General features: G+C 35.6%; 1 protein-coding gene across 1 annotated transcript in view; it reads left to right on the top strand.

The window, feature by feature from the left end:
* Window positions 1–20,114, top strand: part of LOC129744976 (uncharacterized) — a 153,469-nt gene that overhangs the window by 128,779 nt on the left and 4,576 nt on the right. Inside the window, exons 2-3 of the mRNA XM_055737801.1 lie at window positions 12,437–12,671; window positions 12,764–12,939. Coding sequence (XP_055593776.1) covers window positions 12,437–12,671; window positions 12,764–12,939 — 411 coding nt within the window. The remainder of the gene's footprint in view (window positions 1–12,436; window positions 12,672–12,763; window positions 12,940–20,114) is intronic.

Here is a 20,114-nt window from a genome sequence, read left to right as displayed (position 1 = left end):
TTTCATTATCTACCAAGCATTTTTAGCCTGCTTCAATTTTTCTGCGTGCAAAAGTATAAGTTGCTATGGTGTTCAATTTGTGTTATGTTTTCCTCCCAGTGATGGTTGAAATTAGTGAACCTGTATATAAGAGAAGTGACATCTGAAACACAAAATTCCAATCGAGCAAAAGAACTGTCAAAATCGATTCCAATCGATCCGAGCATTTTGTCGCAGAGCTTTTACCTTTCTTATTGAAAATTCAACCATGGAAGGTATTGCGATTGTTGTTATAGTTCAAACAGATAATTTTTTAGCTGGTCATATGAATTTAAGATTAGGTGCAATTTTTTTTAATGCTTTGGTGTATCATGTTTCTAGTTAGAAAACTAACTGATTATTAACGAAATTCAAGTCATTCATACCGTTTATCGCGATCCTTCGGGCATCGAGTTCAATGTTGTTTTGTTGGATTGAAGGAGCGTTCACTTTAGAGCTTGAACATTTAGACAGAAAACAGTGCTGGGATTTTTTTTGTCCAAGATTTCGGCGATGTTGCCACATATTCTATTTTAAGAGGGATCAGATGTCGCTTCTCTTATATGAAGGTTCACTAGTTGAAATGTACTAGATTCACTGAGCTTTGAAATAAGAGGAACAAAATTTGAAACGTGCCTACATATGAAAGTCAATCCTTCATATTCATAAAATCGCAGTTCTTTAAAAAAGGATCTTCTGGTGAACGATTAAGTGTAGGCATTTTATAAAAGAATATACATTTTAGATCATCTGAAATTTCTTCAAATTTCCCCTTTGGATAAAATTTTCAAAAGATCATACACTCTTCTTCAATAAGAATGGAATTGATCCGATACATTGAAATTAAAATTTAAACAAACTGAGTAACATTACTCTTCATGAAAAATATTTTCGAATTGTTGAAAACTGAATGATTTACGAAAACATCGAAAATTTGATCATGATCGGGAAACGACGCTTAGGGAATGATGAGCTCTGGGCGATGAAAAATTTTCTCCTACGCAGGGGGAGTTATATCAGCTTATCAGTGGTTTTAGTACGAACTGAATAATTGTATCGTGGAATGTGGAGGCTTGCATTGTGGCTATTTGCATCAAAGTTTATATTCGTTAAGGTTAGTACATTTAAATCATAAACTGCTCCAAATTTATTATTATATTCATTTGTAGTACCGATTAGATACTGCGAGAGGATTTATAAAGTGCAGGTAATTACCCAGTTTATCAATCCAAATAAGACCCTTTACATCCGGAGGCGATGGGAAAAACTTATGAAAGGAGCATAAATGAACACTAAATGTGAGTTTGGAGTGATTGTTAAAATTTCTAAAACTAACCTTAAACATTTCCGCAAGAAAATTTTAATCGTTCCTGTAATAAATCGATAAGAAATTCCAAAAGAACGTTCTTTCATTCCCAAGTTGGTTTCAATCAACAGTTTCATTTCAGATTTTAGATTTACCCCCTTATTCTGCGCCGCGTGTGAGGTAACGATAGTCGAGTCACCCAAGTTCCACTGATTCCAGTAGTCGCTTTAGGGGAAAAACGTATTTTAGAATGAACTTTTTAAGTTCTTATCCTAATCTAGTAGTCAGCTGGGCATGAACCTCTGTCACATCGGCTTCGGGAATAAGGTGACGAGACTCACGTGACTCCGACTCGACTCGACTATCGTCACCTCACGCGCGGCGCAGAATAAGGGGGTTAGTTTCTATTTTTGGTTTTCTATAACTTAAAGCAGGGTGTTTTTAATTATGTTGATTTTATCTAGAAAGACCCCATGAGCCGGGGGGTTCGAAACAATCTATCCCCCTCTTAATCCGGCCTTGGAAAGGAGTAATATAATACCAGGTACAATGGGTTATTTTCTACGGCGGCTCTTTTCAGTTATGCAATTTGAATTGAGACAGGCTTTAAAACGCATTTTTTTTTTCATTTAACCTCGAACATGTTACCGTGGATAATCTAACAAGGTATAACAAAAATCATTGAAAAGAAACAAACCAGATATTTAACGCTCATAAACACTCAAGATCAACTAGCAGTCATAAATTCTCACCTGCTAAATTAAAAACGTATGCAAAAAAAATGCAAATCTCGGGTGCTAAAAGCTGAAACATCTGTATGTCGGTATCCATTGTAACAGCAAGGAAACGAATTCAGTCATAAAAGTGCACATTCATGGTTATGATCTACCTGGAGCATCGTCGTTTTAACTTTCCTGAAGGAGGGATATAAGTAAAAGTTATGCTTTTGTCCGATCATCATCGGAACAACTGAGCAGCACGTTTAATGGCCAATTTCTAGTCTCCTCAACTCAACTGTCTGCCTGTAATCATCATCCGCCCGCAAAACATGATTCAACCTTGGCAATTCGCCAAAGTCGTTTGAGGAACTTCAAACCACACGCCAACAGCAAGGCGAGCGATAATCTTTTGATTTACGGTTGATAGGGAAATCGTTACTGGTGCTTTGAGACCGAGAGATCACTTGCCGAGTGTGACCTTTTACGTGCCCGGCAACCTTTCCATCTGGATCTTCTCCTGGTTCGGTATGAGGTTGCTTTTTTGCTGAGGATCCAGGCACACGTATTGGCATTTTGGCATTGGAATGAAAAAGAACCTTGGCAATAGAAGTTGAAACCTCCACTTTTCCTGATGGTTTTGAATATTTAGATTGAGGTTGCCATCCGTAAAATCTTTCCAGGGGACTTATGTCTTGTAAAGTCTTGCCAGCAACAGGGACTTCCCAAAATAATTAAAACAGGCAGGTGGCTAGCACTGGACACCGGCAGGTGGTATTCAATTATCTGAAATTTGCTAAACATTAAATTGGCTTAATTATTTGTGCTACCAACACGATTTCCGCCCCTGGTAACACTAACGAGGCGAAACCGAGACGATTCCCCCAATTGATTGGGTGGTAAAAATTTATATCTCATCCCACCCGCTAGCTAGCTGGCGAGCACCATTTTTTCCATTTCCTTCCGGCAAACGTGAGCCATGAATATCCGACTCATCCCATGGCGATCAGCTGCCTGTCCGTTGTTCGACTGGGGCCGGATCTTATAAGACACCTGGAGCGATCGACAATCTACGGCGACTCAGTCCCGAAACGGGGAGGGTTTTATGGCTTTATCAAAGATGCGAATGGGATTTTGCGAAATGTAGCCGGGCCACCAAGCATATTGGTGCGGATAATCATTATGACGAAGTTTCATTCGATCAAAGGTCAACAACAACGACGATGCTGTACGACCCACGGCTCGATTATGTACTTTCTTTTATTGCGCACCGATGATTGTACGTACCTGTGTATAGGTTAATGTCAAATTGACCATCCAGAGGCTGCCGGAATGACTAAGTTAAGAGGTGAAAACGATCCGTCTTTTTGAAGAAAGGTAATTCTCTTGTTGGGATTTATGATTTTAACCTTTTGTAGGTACAAAGGTACCTACTTCAATTATATTTGACTCGGAAAGCGTAAAACCAGCAATACCAAAAATCAATTTTTAGTTACAACATTAAGCATATTTGTCTTTTTTTTTTTTAATTTTGTCATCATTTTTGACAATTTGGTAATTCTCTGTAATTTTTGTCAATTTTGTAATTATTGTCATTTTTGAAATTATTGTCATTTTTGTAATTTTTGTAATTTTTGTTATTTTGTCAATTTTTGTCATTCTCGTCATTTTTTCATTTTTGTCAATTTTATCATTTTTTTGTCATTTTGTATTTTTTGTCATTTTTGGCATTTTTGTCATTTTTGCCGTTTTCGACATTTTTGTCAATTTAGTCATTTTTGTATGTTTTGATTTTTTATTGTCATTTTTGTCTTTTAATCAATTTTGTCTTTTTTGTCATTTTTGTCACTTTCGTCATTATTGTCATTTTTGTAATTTTAGTAATATAAGTAATTTTTGTCATTTTTGTAATTTTTGTCATTTTTGTAATTTTTGTAATATTTGTATTTTTTGTAATTTTTGTCAATATTGTTATTTTTGTCATTTTTGTCATTTCTGTCGTTTTTGTCATTTTTGTCATTTTTGTCATTTTTGTCATTTTTGTCATTTTTGTCATTTTTGTAATTTTTGTAATTTTTGTCATTTTTGTCATTTTTGTCATTTTTGTCATTTTTGTCATTTTTGTCATTTTTATCATTGTTATCATTTTTGACATTTTTGTCATTTTTGTCATTTTTGTCACTTTTGTCATTTTTGTCACTTTTGTCATTTTTGTCATTTTTGTCATTTTTGTCATTTTTGTCATTTTTGTCATTTTTGTCATTTTTATCATTTTTGTCATTTTTGTCATTTTTGTCATTTTTGTTATTTTTGTCATTGTTGTCATTTTTGTCATTTTTGTCATTTTTGTCATTTTTGTCATTTTTGTCATTTTTATCATTTTTGTCATTTTTGTCATTTTTGTCATTTTTGTCATTTTTGTCATTTTTGTCATTTTTGTCGTTTTTTTCATTTTTGTCATTTTTATCATTTTTATCATTTCTGTCATTTTTGTCATTTTTGTCATTTTTGTCATTTTTGTCATTTTTGTCATTTTTGTAATTTTTGTCATTTTTGTCATTTTTGTCATTTTTGTCATTTTTGTCATTTTTGTCATTTTTGTCATTTTTGTCATTTTTGTCATTTTTGTCATTTTTGTCATTTTTGTCATTTTTGTCATTTTTGTCATTTTTGTCATTTTTGTCATTTTTGTCATTTTTGTCATTTTTGTCATTTTTGTAATTTTTGTAATTTTTGTAATTTTTGTAATTTTTGTAATTTTTGTAATTTTTGTCATTTTTGTCATTTTTGTCATTTTTGTCATTTTTGTCATTTTTGTCATTTTTGTCATTTTTGTCATTTTAGTCATTTTAGTCATTTTAGTCATTTTAGTCATTTTAGTCATTTTTGTCATTTTTGTCATTTTTGTCATTTTTGTCATTTTTGTCATTTTTGTCATTTTTGTCATTTTTGTCATTTTTGTCATTTTTGTCATTTTTGTCATTTTTGTCATTTTTGTCATTTTTGTCATTTTTGTCATTTTTGTCATTTTTGTCATTTTTGTCATTTTTGTCATTTTTGTCATTTTTGTCATTTTTGTCATTTTCTAACAGAACAATGACAAAAATTTCAAAAATGACGAAAAATAGAAAAATTTGAAAAATTTGAAAAATGACAACATGACAAAAATGTCAAAAATGACAAAAATGACAAAAATTTAAATAATTGAAAAATTTGAATAATGACTAAAACGATAAAAATGATTTAAACGACATCATTAAGTGTTAGGGTAAATGTACCCAATCTTGGCCCCTTAGGCATGGTTGACTAGATTCCCCATGATTGTAGTGTTCCTGTAATGTGTACCTTCAAAAGTCCTTCGACAAATATGATTGCTTACTAGCCTGAAATGCAATAAAATATGTCCTTGCTTGAAAGCGGTTGATAATTTGAAATAAACCTGATCAAACTATTGATTGAAATGCTCCTTATTGTAGCCCCCGCGCCGAATTTTGGCCCTTTAAGAGTTCCTTAAATTGACCGTCTCTAGGAAAAACTTGCCTCACTAATACAACAACAGCCCCCACGAATTCATTGAAAATATCCCGTAAGGAAGCACATCAATGTTCTGTATTGTTTTCAAAAAGTCGAAAGAACGAAATGTCAATCAATTTTTATAATTGATATTTGCATGTAGAATTATAATCTTACGTGAAAAAGCTTTACTTGTTTATTTCAGGTTTTGTGTGTTTATAATTTCTATTATAAGTTCCAAACTATTGCGTTGGTTAACATAAATATGTTCATTATTCAAGCACAGAGAACAGAGGTCTGGCCCAGAACAAAAATGAGCCCAAAACGTGTGTAAGGATTTGAATTCAAATACGTTAGTATTTCGTTCAAATATTACTCAGCATATAGCAACTAGATGGTGCTGATTGCTAAGTTAACGAAAACTAAACGAACTGCCCCGTTACTCAAAAGAGGTGCCAGATGTTTTTTTAAAACTGCTTTCAGTCTTATGCAACTAATCTTCAACTTCCTAAAACGCAACCAATATCATAATTAAGTTAGTTTTTAGAGGGATTTATATTTTCAATTGGAATTGAGTTCGATTGGATGTGAAATCTAAGAAGATTTTTGGATATATTTAAGAAAGTGACAAAATTCAAAATGTCACATGATTAACCTTTCCAGAACGTATCCAGGCCAGACAAACCCGGACATTTTTACCAGAAATCTTTGGAAAATCCGCTCATTGGAACTCAAAACTTTAAAATTAAAAACCGGGCTGATCAGTTTCAGGAGTGAACATGAATTTTTGGTTTCTCGAGACACCTCAGTGGCATTGATCTTATTTATAATTTATAAAATGGTTATAAGTTCATTAAGCAAGAACTGTTATTTGACGCAAAAATCATAAATCGTTAGTTTTATTGGAGCTTTTGGTTTCGATTTCGCCAAAATTGTGGTTATATCCTGGAAAAACCGAGCTTTTATTCCTCAAAATCCATACCACCCCAAACCTCGCTTTCCTAATTTTTTTTCTTTGAAAATCCGCGTAAAGGTCGCGTTACACCTCAGGTGAAAATGAAAAATCTTATTTTATCAAAAACTCAAAAATGTGACACATATTGGCTTTGTAGCACTTCTTAAAAATGTTTTTTTATTTCGATTCCTCCAACATGAGCAAATTTCCGCGGTGAAAATCAGGAGAATCGAAAATAAAACATTTTAAAGAGGTTTTGAACACCGAGGCCAGTTCAAAATTCATCTTTTAACAATTCCCCAACGATTCCACCCTGTTACAAAGCCAATAAGTGTCACATCTTTGAGTTTTTGATAAAATAAGATTTTTCATTTTCATTTTCACCTGAGGTGAACCGCGACCTTAAGCTCGTAAATAAAACCAGCTAATCTGGTATCATTACACTAGATAGCATTTCTTTAGAGGAATTCAATATCGCAAAATAATGTAAATCGAATTGTGGCCCAAGATTTCTAAGAAAAAAGAAATTTTCATCAAATTGGCATCCCTGATAATGTTTTGAATTTTCGTCGCCACGTGGTCGGAAATTGTTGTTTACATAAAAATTTGCGTTTCACACGCTCCAATTTTCTCACTCATTTTAATTTATTAACTAGTTTTACATTTTACTCACATAAAATGTTACTGTAAATATCGATTCATAAAAAATAGTTGGCTAGAGTTTAAATGGTTTGAATCCTGAGGCTCAAATGAGTGTTTTCATCAGTTCAAATTATATAATCATTCAATCAATCATTTAATGGTTGTTTTTGAATACTGTTTATAACTTACACAGCAAGCATCATTTTTGTTTCCTACGAATCAATACAAATTTGTAAAGTGTCTGTTGTTCTGAATTCTAATATTTGGGCGCTTGGAAATGCTCAAATTCCTTAGTTTCTAGTGAATTAATCATTAGAAAGTGATAAACCAACACACCATTATAAAAAAAAAATACTAATTTTGAATCAATTTGTTATTTTCTAATCAATTAAGGTTTCTTCATTTTTCCTACATGCGTTGCGTGGCCTTTAGGTCTACAATTTTTTTTCAAGGATTTTTATTTTGCTTCCAAAGTTAAAACTTTCATAAAAAAACGAGAGCCCATAGAAAAAAAAACCAAACACGCCTCCAAATAAGTCATAACTATGTGCATCTCGGAAAAAGTAAATTTGATAGACCTATGCCCTATGCTATCAATACCTCTGTAAAAAATATGAAGAAATTTTTAGTTTTTCCTGTTGATAATTATAGTTAATCAAGTTGGATAAAGTTTGCACAGTAAAATGCGAACAAAAGATAAAGATTTTACAGCCATTCCTTTAAAACGTTGGATCGATAGCTTTTCAATTGTCAATCATGTTAGTAAGTAAACCATCTAAAACTTTGTCGTTTGTATACATAATGAAACTTTTCTATTTTTTTTTTTTTAATTTCATTTCCAAATACCAAATAACCATTCAAAAATGTTCAGACAGGTTGTATATTAATGCTTGAACGTGATTTTACCTTAGCGTGCATGTTTGACGAAAATAAATAAATCTTCGTTAAGTTTGTTTTTAATGACATCTAGTGGCTATATGCTGAGTTATTTTTTTCCTTTAAAATAACGGTTGGCATTTTTACACAAGATTTGAGCTCCAGCCCGACCTCTGTTCTCTGTGATTCAAGCAAACAAATCGTTTGCTGAATCTTTAACATGCAATCATGATAGATCTGTTTCTATTGAAGTTAACAGGTTAACATAAATTGTAAAAGTTCATATTTTTTTTATTCCACTCCCATAAAAGAAGGAGAGACATTTTAAAAACCATTATGATCGAGGCAAGAAGCAAGCTAAAGCTAAAACTTAAGTCAGCGAACGATTCTTTGAATCATACATATTTAAAATGTCGCCCTTAGGAATTTTCTAGCAATCGGATAGCAAAACAAGACAAACTTTCGCTCACTCCAGCCAGCCTGATAGAAATAGACTGCATCTCAATCATTCGTTTGGAAACTATAGGCAATGGAAGCTAACAGCAAATTCAAAAGCTGGGTGTAATTCAAGCTGCATCCCACTCGCACTCATGCAAAATCATCACCCAAACTCGGCAGCGCTTCTTTCGCATATTCCTTTCCCACAGAGAACAAACACCTCCTGCTGATGCACAGTGATCTATAATAAGAAACAAACTTGGTCAAAATATTATTTTTGATTTCACATGAAATTGCAAACAATAAAAGTTCAAGTTCGTTACAACATAGTATTTCAACATTGCAGTGCAATTATTTTTTTTAAATAAACATAGTATTTAGAGTGTCATAATTTGAGCTTTATAACAATTCCTTTCTAAGCGACACATATGCAGCAAATGTTCATCTTCAATACAAATCAAATTAAATCAAAATGCGTTAAACCTCATTTCCAAATGTGGAATTTTTTGGGTATGGATAGTAACTTCAACATAGAGATCCAAGATATCAATTCGGATTCGGATACGGTAAATTTATTTATTAAGAGGTAAATTTTATTGAGAAGAAAAGTTCTCGAAATTTCCCATTAAAGAGCAGCTCAAATCGTGACATTATAATTCCAACTAAGATGCCAAATACGCTTGAGTCGGCTTGAGAGATAAATAAATTGATTATAGTTCAAAATACATTCCAGATATTTTTAATTTATTTCAATCATTCATTTTACTTTCGACCGGCTTTTCAATTTCCAGACCACTGTGCACCGTCGGCCGACGAACTGCCGCCGGCTGCCGACTGCCTGCTGATGTCGTTTTCACACATACATGCATACTTCTATTTGTGGAATTGCATGCCAAGATTATGCAAAAAATATGTTTATATTTTCTTGAATTCTAGATAGAAAATTTACGTTTTTTGGAGTAAGTTATAATTTTATATTTTTTGCCATGTTTTGCTGCAACCAACGGTAATTTTGAGTGATTTTTCCATAAGGAAGTGAGTTTTCAAAATCAATCCGACGATGGCAGATGCACTAGCAAGGTAGGTTCATTTTAGATTTTTTTCCGAAGATCATAATTTTATTTGCAGTTTGTCATGCGAAAAAAAAAATATTACGCAGTCATTTGGATTCAATTGTGGACAAATGCCATGTAGAATGTTGCCATATGCGATTTCCTTTTATGTTTAATTTTTTTTTTCATTTTTAGGCGTATGTTTGACATGAAAATCACCAAAATGCATTTTGGCATGCCACGATTAGGAGCATGCCAAGTTAAGGCTCACTTACCCTATACATCAAATTAAAGGTTATAAATAAGGCTATCTTTTTATGAAAAGTTTATATCGAAAATAAGCTCTCAACTTGTAAGTAAATTTTCTGTAAAAGTTGGTAGTTTATGAATTTTTAAATTTTTTCGGTTTGTTTTAGTCAATTATCTAAAACAGGTCCATACGAATGCTTGTCATACCAATCACCGAGCACTATAAAATTATCATTTTATATTAACAACAGCTTGCTAGAACACATCTACGAAAATTTTCCAGAAAAACGGACTTTTTTCAATAAAACTTCTAGCGCACGCTGGAAACTTACTCAAATGAGCTCAAATTCGGCCAGAGTTCTTGAAAATGAATGAGGATCAAACCCTGTAAGTGGCGTTGTGATCAGCGAAAAAAGCCGAAAAGTGAACTAGTCTACTATCCATAGTAAACGCTTAAACCTGAATTGATGGGCTGAGCGCTTCAGAACGTGCAGCAAAGCACTGCAAAACTGATGCCGACCTCGTCTTGAGTTTAGACAAAAAAAATTGTAGCGACAATTATCCTTCTTTGGCGACCGTCAAAAATTTATGACATTAGATCAATTGGGAAGCAGCCAAGAATTGTAAGCTGGTTTAGATGTGCTTAGGACGAGTATTAAAATTTTAGATCTTATGCCATATCTCATGGCCATGTTTCAAACTGCGGCGTTTTGTATAGCAGGGAACATAAAATTTTGAATGTGAAAAATTGCTCCCACTGTCAATGAGACATAAATTGTACCCGCATTTTATGCCACTGCAATCTCAATGATCTTATCTTCAGGAAAAGGTCACCGTGTAAAACAATGGATTTCTTTAATACTAGCCAGACTGATCTGGCAAGTTTTATGTTCCACACCAGAAAGGTGCAATATGCAGTAACTGGCATATTCAGCTGGTTTTATTGCTCGAAAATGACACCTCAACGATAACGAACAACGTCGAATCTGCAAGATTTCAACCAGAGCGCAGCGAGAAAATTTCTCCTCCTTTTTGTTTCGTTTGTCGTTGATGAATTTGTGCAGTAGGGGTACCCATCTTCGTCGTCTCGGGTTAATTTGAGCCAGAATTGTTTATTGCGCTACATTTCTTAGTTTCCACAAAGATTGCAGCAGCGCAAACAGAGCAAAGATCTATTAGCATAGATATAAATCTGGTGCTGTGAAATTGGGGATGTTCGCATGCAATTTGTAGCTCGTCATTACGGGGTGATAGTTTGGAGTTTCGCTTACCCCAAAACGCCTACACACAGAAACAACTGTTCATTATTGTTTTTCAGCTTGTTTGTTGGAATACTAAATTTAAAAATGTGGTTTTAAACTTATAATTGTAAGGATTACAATATTAGGGAAAATGGCACTCTTGAAGGAAATCTTATCCAAACGTTAAACTTTCATAAAACAAATCGTTTGATTCCTATAGTGCAGGGGTCGGGGAACTTTTTGTATCATTACCCCAAAACATTTTTATTTAAGTTGATATCACCCCATGTCGAAGAGCAAAAAAACGAAATCGAAATTTTTTCAGCATCTTCATATTATGCACCAACAAATTCATAAAATTGCAAAATGAAAATATAAAATTTTCAATCACAAAATATTCACTGTTACCCCCAAGAATTTCACTTTTACCCCATTTGGGGTAATTTACCCCGGTTCCCCGACCGCTGCTATAGTGGGACAACAACAATGTGAGCACCATCAGATTGAACCGGGTTTGATAACGGGCGCTGCTAATAAAATAAAGATTGCACTGATGATGGAAAGTTATTAGCCTACAATGTCGGCTAATTGCTAATTGCAAACCTTGCTATCTGATCTGAACTCTAGCCTAGGTATTTGTCAAACAATCTCAACATCTGCAGCAGCACTCACTTGAGTTGTGAACTTAAGCTTTAACAAATCAAACTTTCTTTCCTTCTATCGAATCGAGAGAGTAGTAATGCGAAGAAAAATTGGATCAATTCAAAACTCTTATTTGAGATTAAAGTTTACGTTCTAGCTTCATGATAGGATTTATTGGCACTTGGAAAGTAGGACTTGAATTTTAGTTCCAGGAACTCATATAAACGCGTGCCAATTATGAAAATTGTACTTCTTATTGCCACAGTTCTAATTTACTAACAGAAACAGAACCATAAAGTCTTAATGCCTCAATTCCAGGGGTCGGCATCCTTTTGACTCCAGAATTAAGCCGCATTTGAATGATGTTTATTTCGATTTATATTCCGATTTGTTATTCATACTGAAGGTTTTATTTTGGTAATAAACGTCTTGATGACGATGTCATTCGTTTCACTGAGAAAACTATTTCTTACTTCGAGATTGAAATCCATAAATATGGTTACCGACCACTGCTTCTATTCTAATTGAGAAAATTTGTGTCTAACTAGTACAATTTTTATGGTCCATTTCTTTCGCAAAATGCTCTCACCACAACAAACAATTTGCCCGATTCAGCGTTTATCCAGCGAATGGTCCAATTAAACCAAACATTGTTATTTTCCCTTTGTTGGTTTATTCCAAAACAATTTACATCTGTCCGAGGATAAGCTTAACAGTAGCTCCGCAACGGAGAAGCACCCATTCAGGGCAAAAATTTTAATTCTTTTCCTTCTCTCTTCTCTACGCAGATGTACGATATCTAAGCGGCGAGCCGGACTATAAATCGGTCAATCTCACCTGGGAAGTGGGAGCGCTGGAAGCGGACGAAGCTGAAGAAGCCGGCTCGAAACGGAAGCCTTCGGCAGCCAAAGGTCGTCGCGGCCGGGCGTCCCGATCGTTCAATGTGTACTACTGCGAGCTGCAGAGCTGGGGCCCGCATCGCTGTCGCTCCAAGGTTCTGACCGATGATTCTGAAAGTAGTGGGTAAGTTTGGTTGGAGGAGCGAAATTTTTATCTCTACAGCTTTTAGCTAACTAGAAGAAGGTTTGAAACCGGGTTCTACTTCAACTTTTCAGAAGCAGCAAGCAGTACACGATGACGGTGAAGAACCTCCGGATGGCGACGAAATATTCGTTCCATGTGAAAACGCAGCCCCGGCGGGGTGACCAGAAGGCGAGTGGCCGGGCGGAGGAGGAGTTTGATGTGAATGCCGTTGCCCCCGGACAGACGGTTATCATACCGACCAAAGGATGTGAGTGTTTTTTAATTGTGTCAAACGATTAATTAAAAATTTGTTTCACTATTGTTAAACGGTAGCATATCTGGAAATCTGAATTCCTACGCTTATTAATTGACAAAAGCTATAATTTTGAATTAGTATCCAAGACTTGCACAACTATCAATTCCAGAATTGTTGGAGCTGAAGTAATCATTCTTTAGTTAGAAAAAATGGCGACATGTAAAATTTGCATGAATTTATTGCTTATTTTAAAAAAACTAAAAAGGATTGGGACTTCCGCTGGACAAACTGTAAAAGACTTTTGCTAGTAGAAAAAATATAGTCGAATAAGATATCTGCCTATATTAAGTTGTTAAAGCTGATTGTGCCTTTTGCTTTTGCGAAACAGTTGCCGAAAATGAGTTGAATCTTTCGCTCTTAAAAAGGGTAGCAAGGGTCTTTTGGAATGCGAGACTGCTGGCAGCCGTTTCGTGAGCTTGGTGTCTTAGGTCTTCATCTTATCAGAAACAATTTCCGGCCTCGAAATATCGTTATATCAACTTTCACGAAAATCGAACCGACCAATTACACAAAAAAAACTGTAGACCAAACCGAGGATTGTCGTTGAATCCTTCGACAATGGAGCAGCTAAAGTGTCCGTGTTTTCATGTTAAAAGTCGTCGCCAAAGTTCCCATGATCTTGAGAACAGACGCGTGCGGCCACCTTCTCAGTCTGCATGCGACCAAAACATCCACCGGGGTTTGGAACTCGATCTCCGCTTAGAGTACTCGCATCCCAGCCGGTACCACGGGGAGGTTGAGATAGGAGTTGTGAATAAGAGGTGATATGACCACTATGGGACCTCGTGTTGCACATAATCAACCTTTTGTCAGGTGTTATTCAACGAGCAGCGGTCGCGAAATGCGGAGCACGATTTTCAACGGATCCAGTCAACTTATCTGCTTTACCGACGACATTGACAACTCTTACAGGAAACTTACAAATAGTGACAAATACACATAGGCCCTTATTCTGCGCCGCGCGTGACGTGATGATTGTCACCTCACCTCGAAGTCACCGTGAGATTTGCCACCTTATTCCCGGAGTCGATGTGGGTAAAGTGACAGAGGTTCATTCTTGATGAGTGGCCGAATGAACTGTTTTGATTTTGCTCTCGCTTCGGATTTTCCGAATTAGTTTATTGTGTAACGGGTTAGAATTTCGGTTCGAAAATGACCATCATCGGATTGTACGGTCACAGCAAGCTGCTTGAGGATGATAAACAGACGATTTGTGCTACGTGAGTGAAAATTTCTGGGATCTGGGTATTATTTCCGAAAAAAAACAAAATCAGATGCCGACGGCTCCGAATGGTGCCGATTTATATATTTTCGTAGGTGATGGAAAGAATTAGAGAAACATGAGCTATCAAATAACGAAAGAACATAAGCCGTAAATATCATGAATGGCTCACCGGCAGGACTCGAACCTGCAATTCTCTAACCCCACCCATCGACTCGGGATTTTAGCCGAGCAAGCACATGGTCGATTTCTCCTTGGAATATACTGAGTAATAGGCTTTCGAAAAGTCGATGCCATTATTTATTTATTTATTTGGAGTCTTTGACCGTGAAGTCATACAGACTTAAAGTCGTTGAAAGCACGACATCATCGATGTAGTGGATGATTTTGGCCAAAACTCGTCCTGCTTCTTTGTAGCCAGAGAAAATTTTGGTTGCGTAGTTGTCGAGCTGGAGCGTGCAAATTGAGAGAATGCAGCAGTTGCGGGCAATCAATAACGTTTGTTAAGATGTCGTATACGAAGATCCGTTGCAAGTACGTCCTCCTTTTACTCAAAGACGTCAGTGACAGAAGACCACATCTCTCGGAATAAGGTGGTAAACGTACAGAATCTCGCCATGGCAATCTTCGTAATGCGTAGCTAAGAAATTTTTTCTGGACCCTCTCTATCCTTTCGATGTGAACGGATTGGTAAGGTGCCCAAACAGGTGCAGCATATTCCAGTACACTTCGTACGCTTTTTAATAACCAATCTCGGTTGAACCTTCCAATGGAACTGTCCGCATTGGTCTTCAACTTCACTCTAAACGTCGACTAATCAACTAGTTACAAAACATTTAAGAAGGTACATCGCAGGTACAACTGAATTACTCGAACAAATACAAATCGGTTGAGAAGGATGGCATCGCAGCCAAACTCATCAAAATGGGCCCAGACAAGTTGGCCGATTGCCTATACCGGTTGATGGTCCGGATCTGGGACACAGGACAGCACAAAATGGACTGTGAGAACTTCCGAGCGATCACTGTCCTCAATGCCGCCTAGCGCCACAATCAAACAGATTCGGGGGAAGTCATCAGGACGGCTTCATGGAGAGACGGTCCAGGAAGAACCAGATCTTCACATTACGGCAAATCCTCCAAAAATGCAGTGAACACCAAGTCTCTGCGCATCATTTATTCATCGACTTCTAATCCGTATACAATAAGATCGACCGTGACGAGCTATGGAAAATTATGGACGAGAACGGCTTCTCCGGGAAGCTAACCAGGCTGATCAAGGCGACGATGGATGGAACGCAGTGCAGTGTGCGGATTGTCGAGTTCATTCGAATCACGCAGGGGGCTTCGACAAGGCATGATGTTCAACATGGCTCTAGAAGGTGTTATTCGACGGGCGGTGGGCGAAATGCGGGGCACGATTTTCAACAGATCCAGTCAACTTATCTGCTTTGTCGACGACAGCAAATGACCTGAGGCGGCGGATGAGATCTACCTTAAACTGAAACGCGAAGCAGGAAGGATTGGGTTGATGATTGATACGTTCAAGGCGAAGTATATGCTGGCCTGCGGATCCGAGACTGACAGATCCAGCTTTTCCAGTAGTAACAGGGTCACGGTCGACGGCGACAACTCGAAGTATAGTCGAAGACAGGACCGTAGGAAAAAACGACTGATGGGGGAGGGGGGAGTTTGGTGACTGAATTCTACCTATGATTTTTTGCCCATCAACGCACGAACACAAAAAAAATAATCAAAATATGTTTGTAATCATATGGTTATTCATTTTTAAGTTCCCATTAATAGTTTTCGTATTAAATCGTAACTTTAGAAAAGGTGAGCAAATTTTTTATAATGAATTCTTTATAAACAAAATATGGTATTTGCTATCATTGATGGTTAAAATTTTTGAATTGGTTCAAGAGTCTGGTAGATCAAAGTTATTTGATTTGAGCATAAAATACGTTCTTTTAAGGGTAGACTTCAATTTCTTTAAAAAAAAAGCTTATTCTCTACTCAAATCAAACAAGCGCAATCTTCCAAACTCTTTCACAAGTTTCAAGATTTTAACGTTTGATGAAAATAAATAAAATTCTCCAAAAAAAAGTAAGAGATAAAAAAAAATTCGGATCAAATTTGCTTGATGCAAACTTTAACTAAATTCATGATTTGAATTTGAAATTTGGCTTTAAAAAAAAACTACAATATTAATAATGATAAACAATACACCGAGAAAATCTAGAATTTTGTGCAGATTTTTTAGGTGAAGCTCATGGTTCTTTAACAGTTTCTTTCTTTTCTTTAAAATATTTGTTCATAAAGAATCAATTCCATAATGAAAATTTTGTGGACGATTTTTTTTTTGAAATATAATTAAGAATATTTTGCATAAAACGAAACTTGAAAAAAATGACCCAAATTCTACTTTATCTGCTGAATTCTGGGAACAAACTACAGTTGCGTTCAAAAAAGAATGAAATCGCGTGAAGCTACGCACCCACTTCCAACTTCGACAAGCTGACATTGCTCTCTCGGTTTGTATTTTCTCATGAAAATTTCACACAATTTAGTTCAACTATCCAACTAACACTCCACAAAATTTGAAGTCTTTTCAATGACGGGAAACAAAGATACAGCTTTTTCCGTAAAAAATAGAAATTTGGAATTGTTTCACTAAATTTGCTGTATCTTTGACCATTTTCATTGAAAAATCTTGAAATTTGATCCAAAGATGTAAAAATGTATGATCTAATATCAGGCCAAATTTCGTCAAAATCGATGAACGTGATCAAAAATGGTGCCGGATTAAAAATGAGGTTCATTATCGCCCAGCAGACGATTTCATTCTTTTTTGGACGGATGATTGTATGGAAAACATCATAATCCATGTATTCTTGGGTTTTTCTTTCACAAAACCAAACGTTATCACAAAAAATGTTGTTAATTGCTAGAAACTTCATTCGTACTTTGTATTGAGAGAGAAAATGTTTCAACAGGGTCCAAAATAAGAAAAACAGAGTTTCAGAAATTACCTGCTAATTATACCGATAAACAAATTTGATCCACAATTAAAGCGAATAGTCTTTTCGCTCTTTTGTTTCAATACCAGCTCTGTTGGAACAATTTCTATTTCTAAACAAAGCAAGGATAAGGTCCCATCAATTAACAACATTCTTTGTTATAAATGTTGGTTTTGTGGAAGAAAAAACCAAGAATACAAAGATTACGATGATTTCCATACTAACATTCGTCCAAAAAAGAATGAAATCGTCTGCTAGGCGATAATGAACCTCATCTTCAACCCGGCACCATTTTTGATCACATTCATCGATTTTGACGAAACTTGGCCTGATGTTAGATCAAACATTTTTACATCTTTGGGCCAAATTTCAAGATTTTTCAATGAAAATTGTCACAGATACAGCAAATTTAGTGAAACAATTCCAAATTTCCATTTTTTACGGGAAAAGCTGTATCTTTGTTTCTCGTCATTGTTAAGACTTCAAATTTTGTGGAGTGTTAGTTGGATAGTTGAACTAGGTTGTGTGAATTTTTCATGAAAAAATATAAACCGAGAGAGCAATGGCAGCTTGTCAAAGTAGAAAGTGGGTGCGCAGCTTCATGAGATTTCATTCTTTTTTGAACGCAACTGTAATTCTGATTGAAAAAATGGAAATCTGGAAATTGGATTGACAACCAAATATTTAAACTCATGTTATTTTGAATTCTTCAACAATATTATGTTGATTGAAAAACTCATTCACAAGCCAATTTTTTTATGATTTTTCACCTGAATTCAAAAATTGAACTTTGAATCTGTTTCCGAATTTCAATACGATTTCTGAAATGTACAAAAAATACGATTTCCGAATCTTATCTCCAATTCAGAATTTTAAGAGCCAAGCCCTCATTTATGAATCTTTTATTTGAATTCTGTAGTGCCGGTTAAATCTTAATTTATTATTTCAATTATTTATTTTTAATCTGTTTTGTGAATCTGAATTAAAATGAGAATTTCAAATAATGAGTCTTAATCTGAGTTTTCAATTTTGGATCACCACTTAGAAGCTTTAAATGTTCAAATTTTGTGTTAGAATAAAGTTTAAGAACTTTGAATTTGAATTTATAACAAAACTTTACTTTTTTCATATTCGGAAAATTATTATCAAAATATTGGAGCGCATATGATTTTCGAAAAACATGATTCAAATTTCATATGAAATGCAACACCGAATTTGAACCAGGATTTCAAAGCAGCTTTTCATTCCTAATTTTTTATGATAATTCGAACTGAAAATCAAAAATCCTAAACTTCAAAAATACAAAACCAAAAATACGAAAATATGTAGAAATACAATTTCAGTTATGGGAAAATGGAACCAAAAGTTCCAAAATGGGTTTTATTTGAAATTTAATATTCAGACCTGCATTTCTATGATAAGGTTGCCAGATTGTCCGGTTTTAACTGAGTTGGCCTGGATATTTAATATAACATTTTGGAAAGTCCGATTCAACCTAAAGCCTAAAATGAAAGTGCGGCAGACTGTCACCGCGGAGTTCCAATCGAACTGTCAAAAGTCGTTCAAATCGAGCATACCCATTTTTACCATTTCAAATTCGTGGGAAGTAGGGGACAGGGTTGGTCGGCTCTTCTCAAACAACTAAGAGCCGGGAGCAATCAACACTGTTTTCAGTTCGGCTTCCGAGTGTAATCCTCTTTCGCTGTTCGTGCTCCACTCGTTACCCGAGTTTACACGAGCTGTAAGTGACTCGGACGGCAAGTGTGAGAGCATTTGCATCCAAGTGGGAGAAAGAGAATTCTAAACAAAGAGCGCCCTGTGTTTCAGTCATACACCTCAGAGTAAAGAAGGAAAAAAATATTTAGACTCCCACCACACAACGTAGAAAAAATATAAACAATTTCTATCCGCTACCATGCCTACTGCTGTTAGCTGTTTTGATTTTTTTTTTTGCAAAAGGTAGCGTTCGAAGAAGAGGTGACAGGTTTCATCAAAAAATTAGGACACCGCGAAGAACAAAAACCAGGATTTTTCAGGACCCCAGTAGATTGGTGGAAATGAAATGCAGCTCTGCTTAGATTGCATAAATTAAGGCGAAATAGCGGTGCAGTATACGCCCTAATTTATGCAGCAGAAGAGATATGAAGTTAAGTGGCTTTTAGTTTATACCGAAAACACCGTTCAAATTTCATCTGAACCGAAGATTACCATTGGTTTAAGAGGTTAAACTGTTTTTATTGCAAAATCAATTGCAATTAAGATCAGAACGGCTTTTAGAAAATCAGGACACCGCTGGGAGCTTTGATTCGGAAAGTAGCATCTTTTCTTGTGAACGTACCAAGAATAAACTGAGTTAGCTCTCGAATTCTCCTCAGCACATTGCGCAACAGATTTTTCCGGAGAAGGGAATTCTCTTCATCAGCGGATATGAATGCTCTCGCTCACTCTTATGTGTTGACAATCTCACTCTTCATTTCAGTGCGATTTATCTCTCCCCGCACCGATTGGGGGAGCAGGCGAAAAAAAATGCACTCTCTTTCACTGGACAAGCCGATCTGAGGAGTTTTGCCACCCATGGTAGGGGAGGAGCGGGCTATATGCGCCTATCAGGCAGAACACTGATTTAATCAAATATCACATCGAATATGTGTACAAAAACTATATTCACGTGTGCAGGCATCTGTTTTCTATACATTGGAGTAATTTTTATGTTAAAATTTTCTTCTGTTTCCAAGAAAACGATTTTATTATAAGTGTTGTCTAAAATGCCGAACCTCAAACTGTGCGGGCTAAATGCGCCTATTTATGTTTTGAACAAAACTTCTATTTTTGGGCAATATTTCCGTATAATTTAATTGAAACTGCTAGAAAGTAATAATTTCCGTA

This window comes from Uranotaenia lowii, chromosome 2 (genome assembly GCF_029784155.1).
Source record: "Uranotaenia lowii strain MFRU-FL chromosome 2, ASM2978415v1, whole genome shotgun sequence".
Classification (NCBI taxonomy): domain Eukaryota; kingdom Metazoa; phylum Arthropoda; class Insecta; order Diptera; family Culicidae; genus Uranotaenia; species Uranotaenia lowii.
This window is presented reverse-complemented; position numbering and strand designations above follow the sequence as displayed.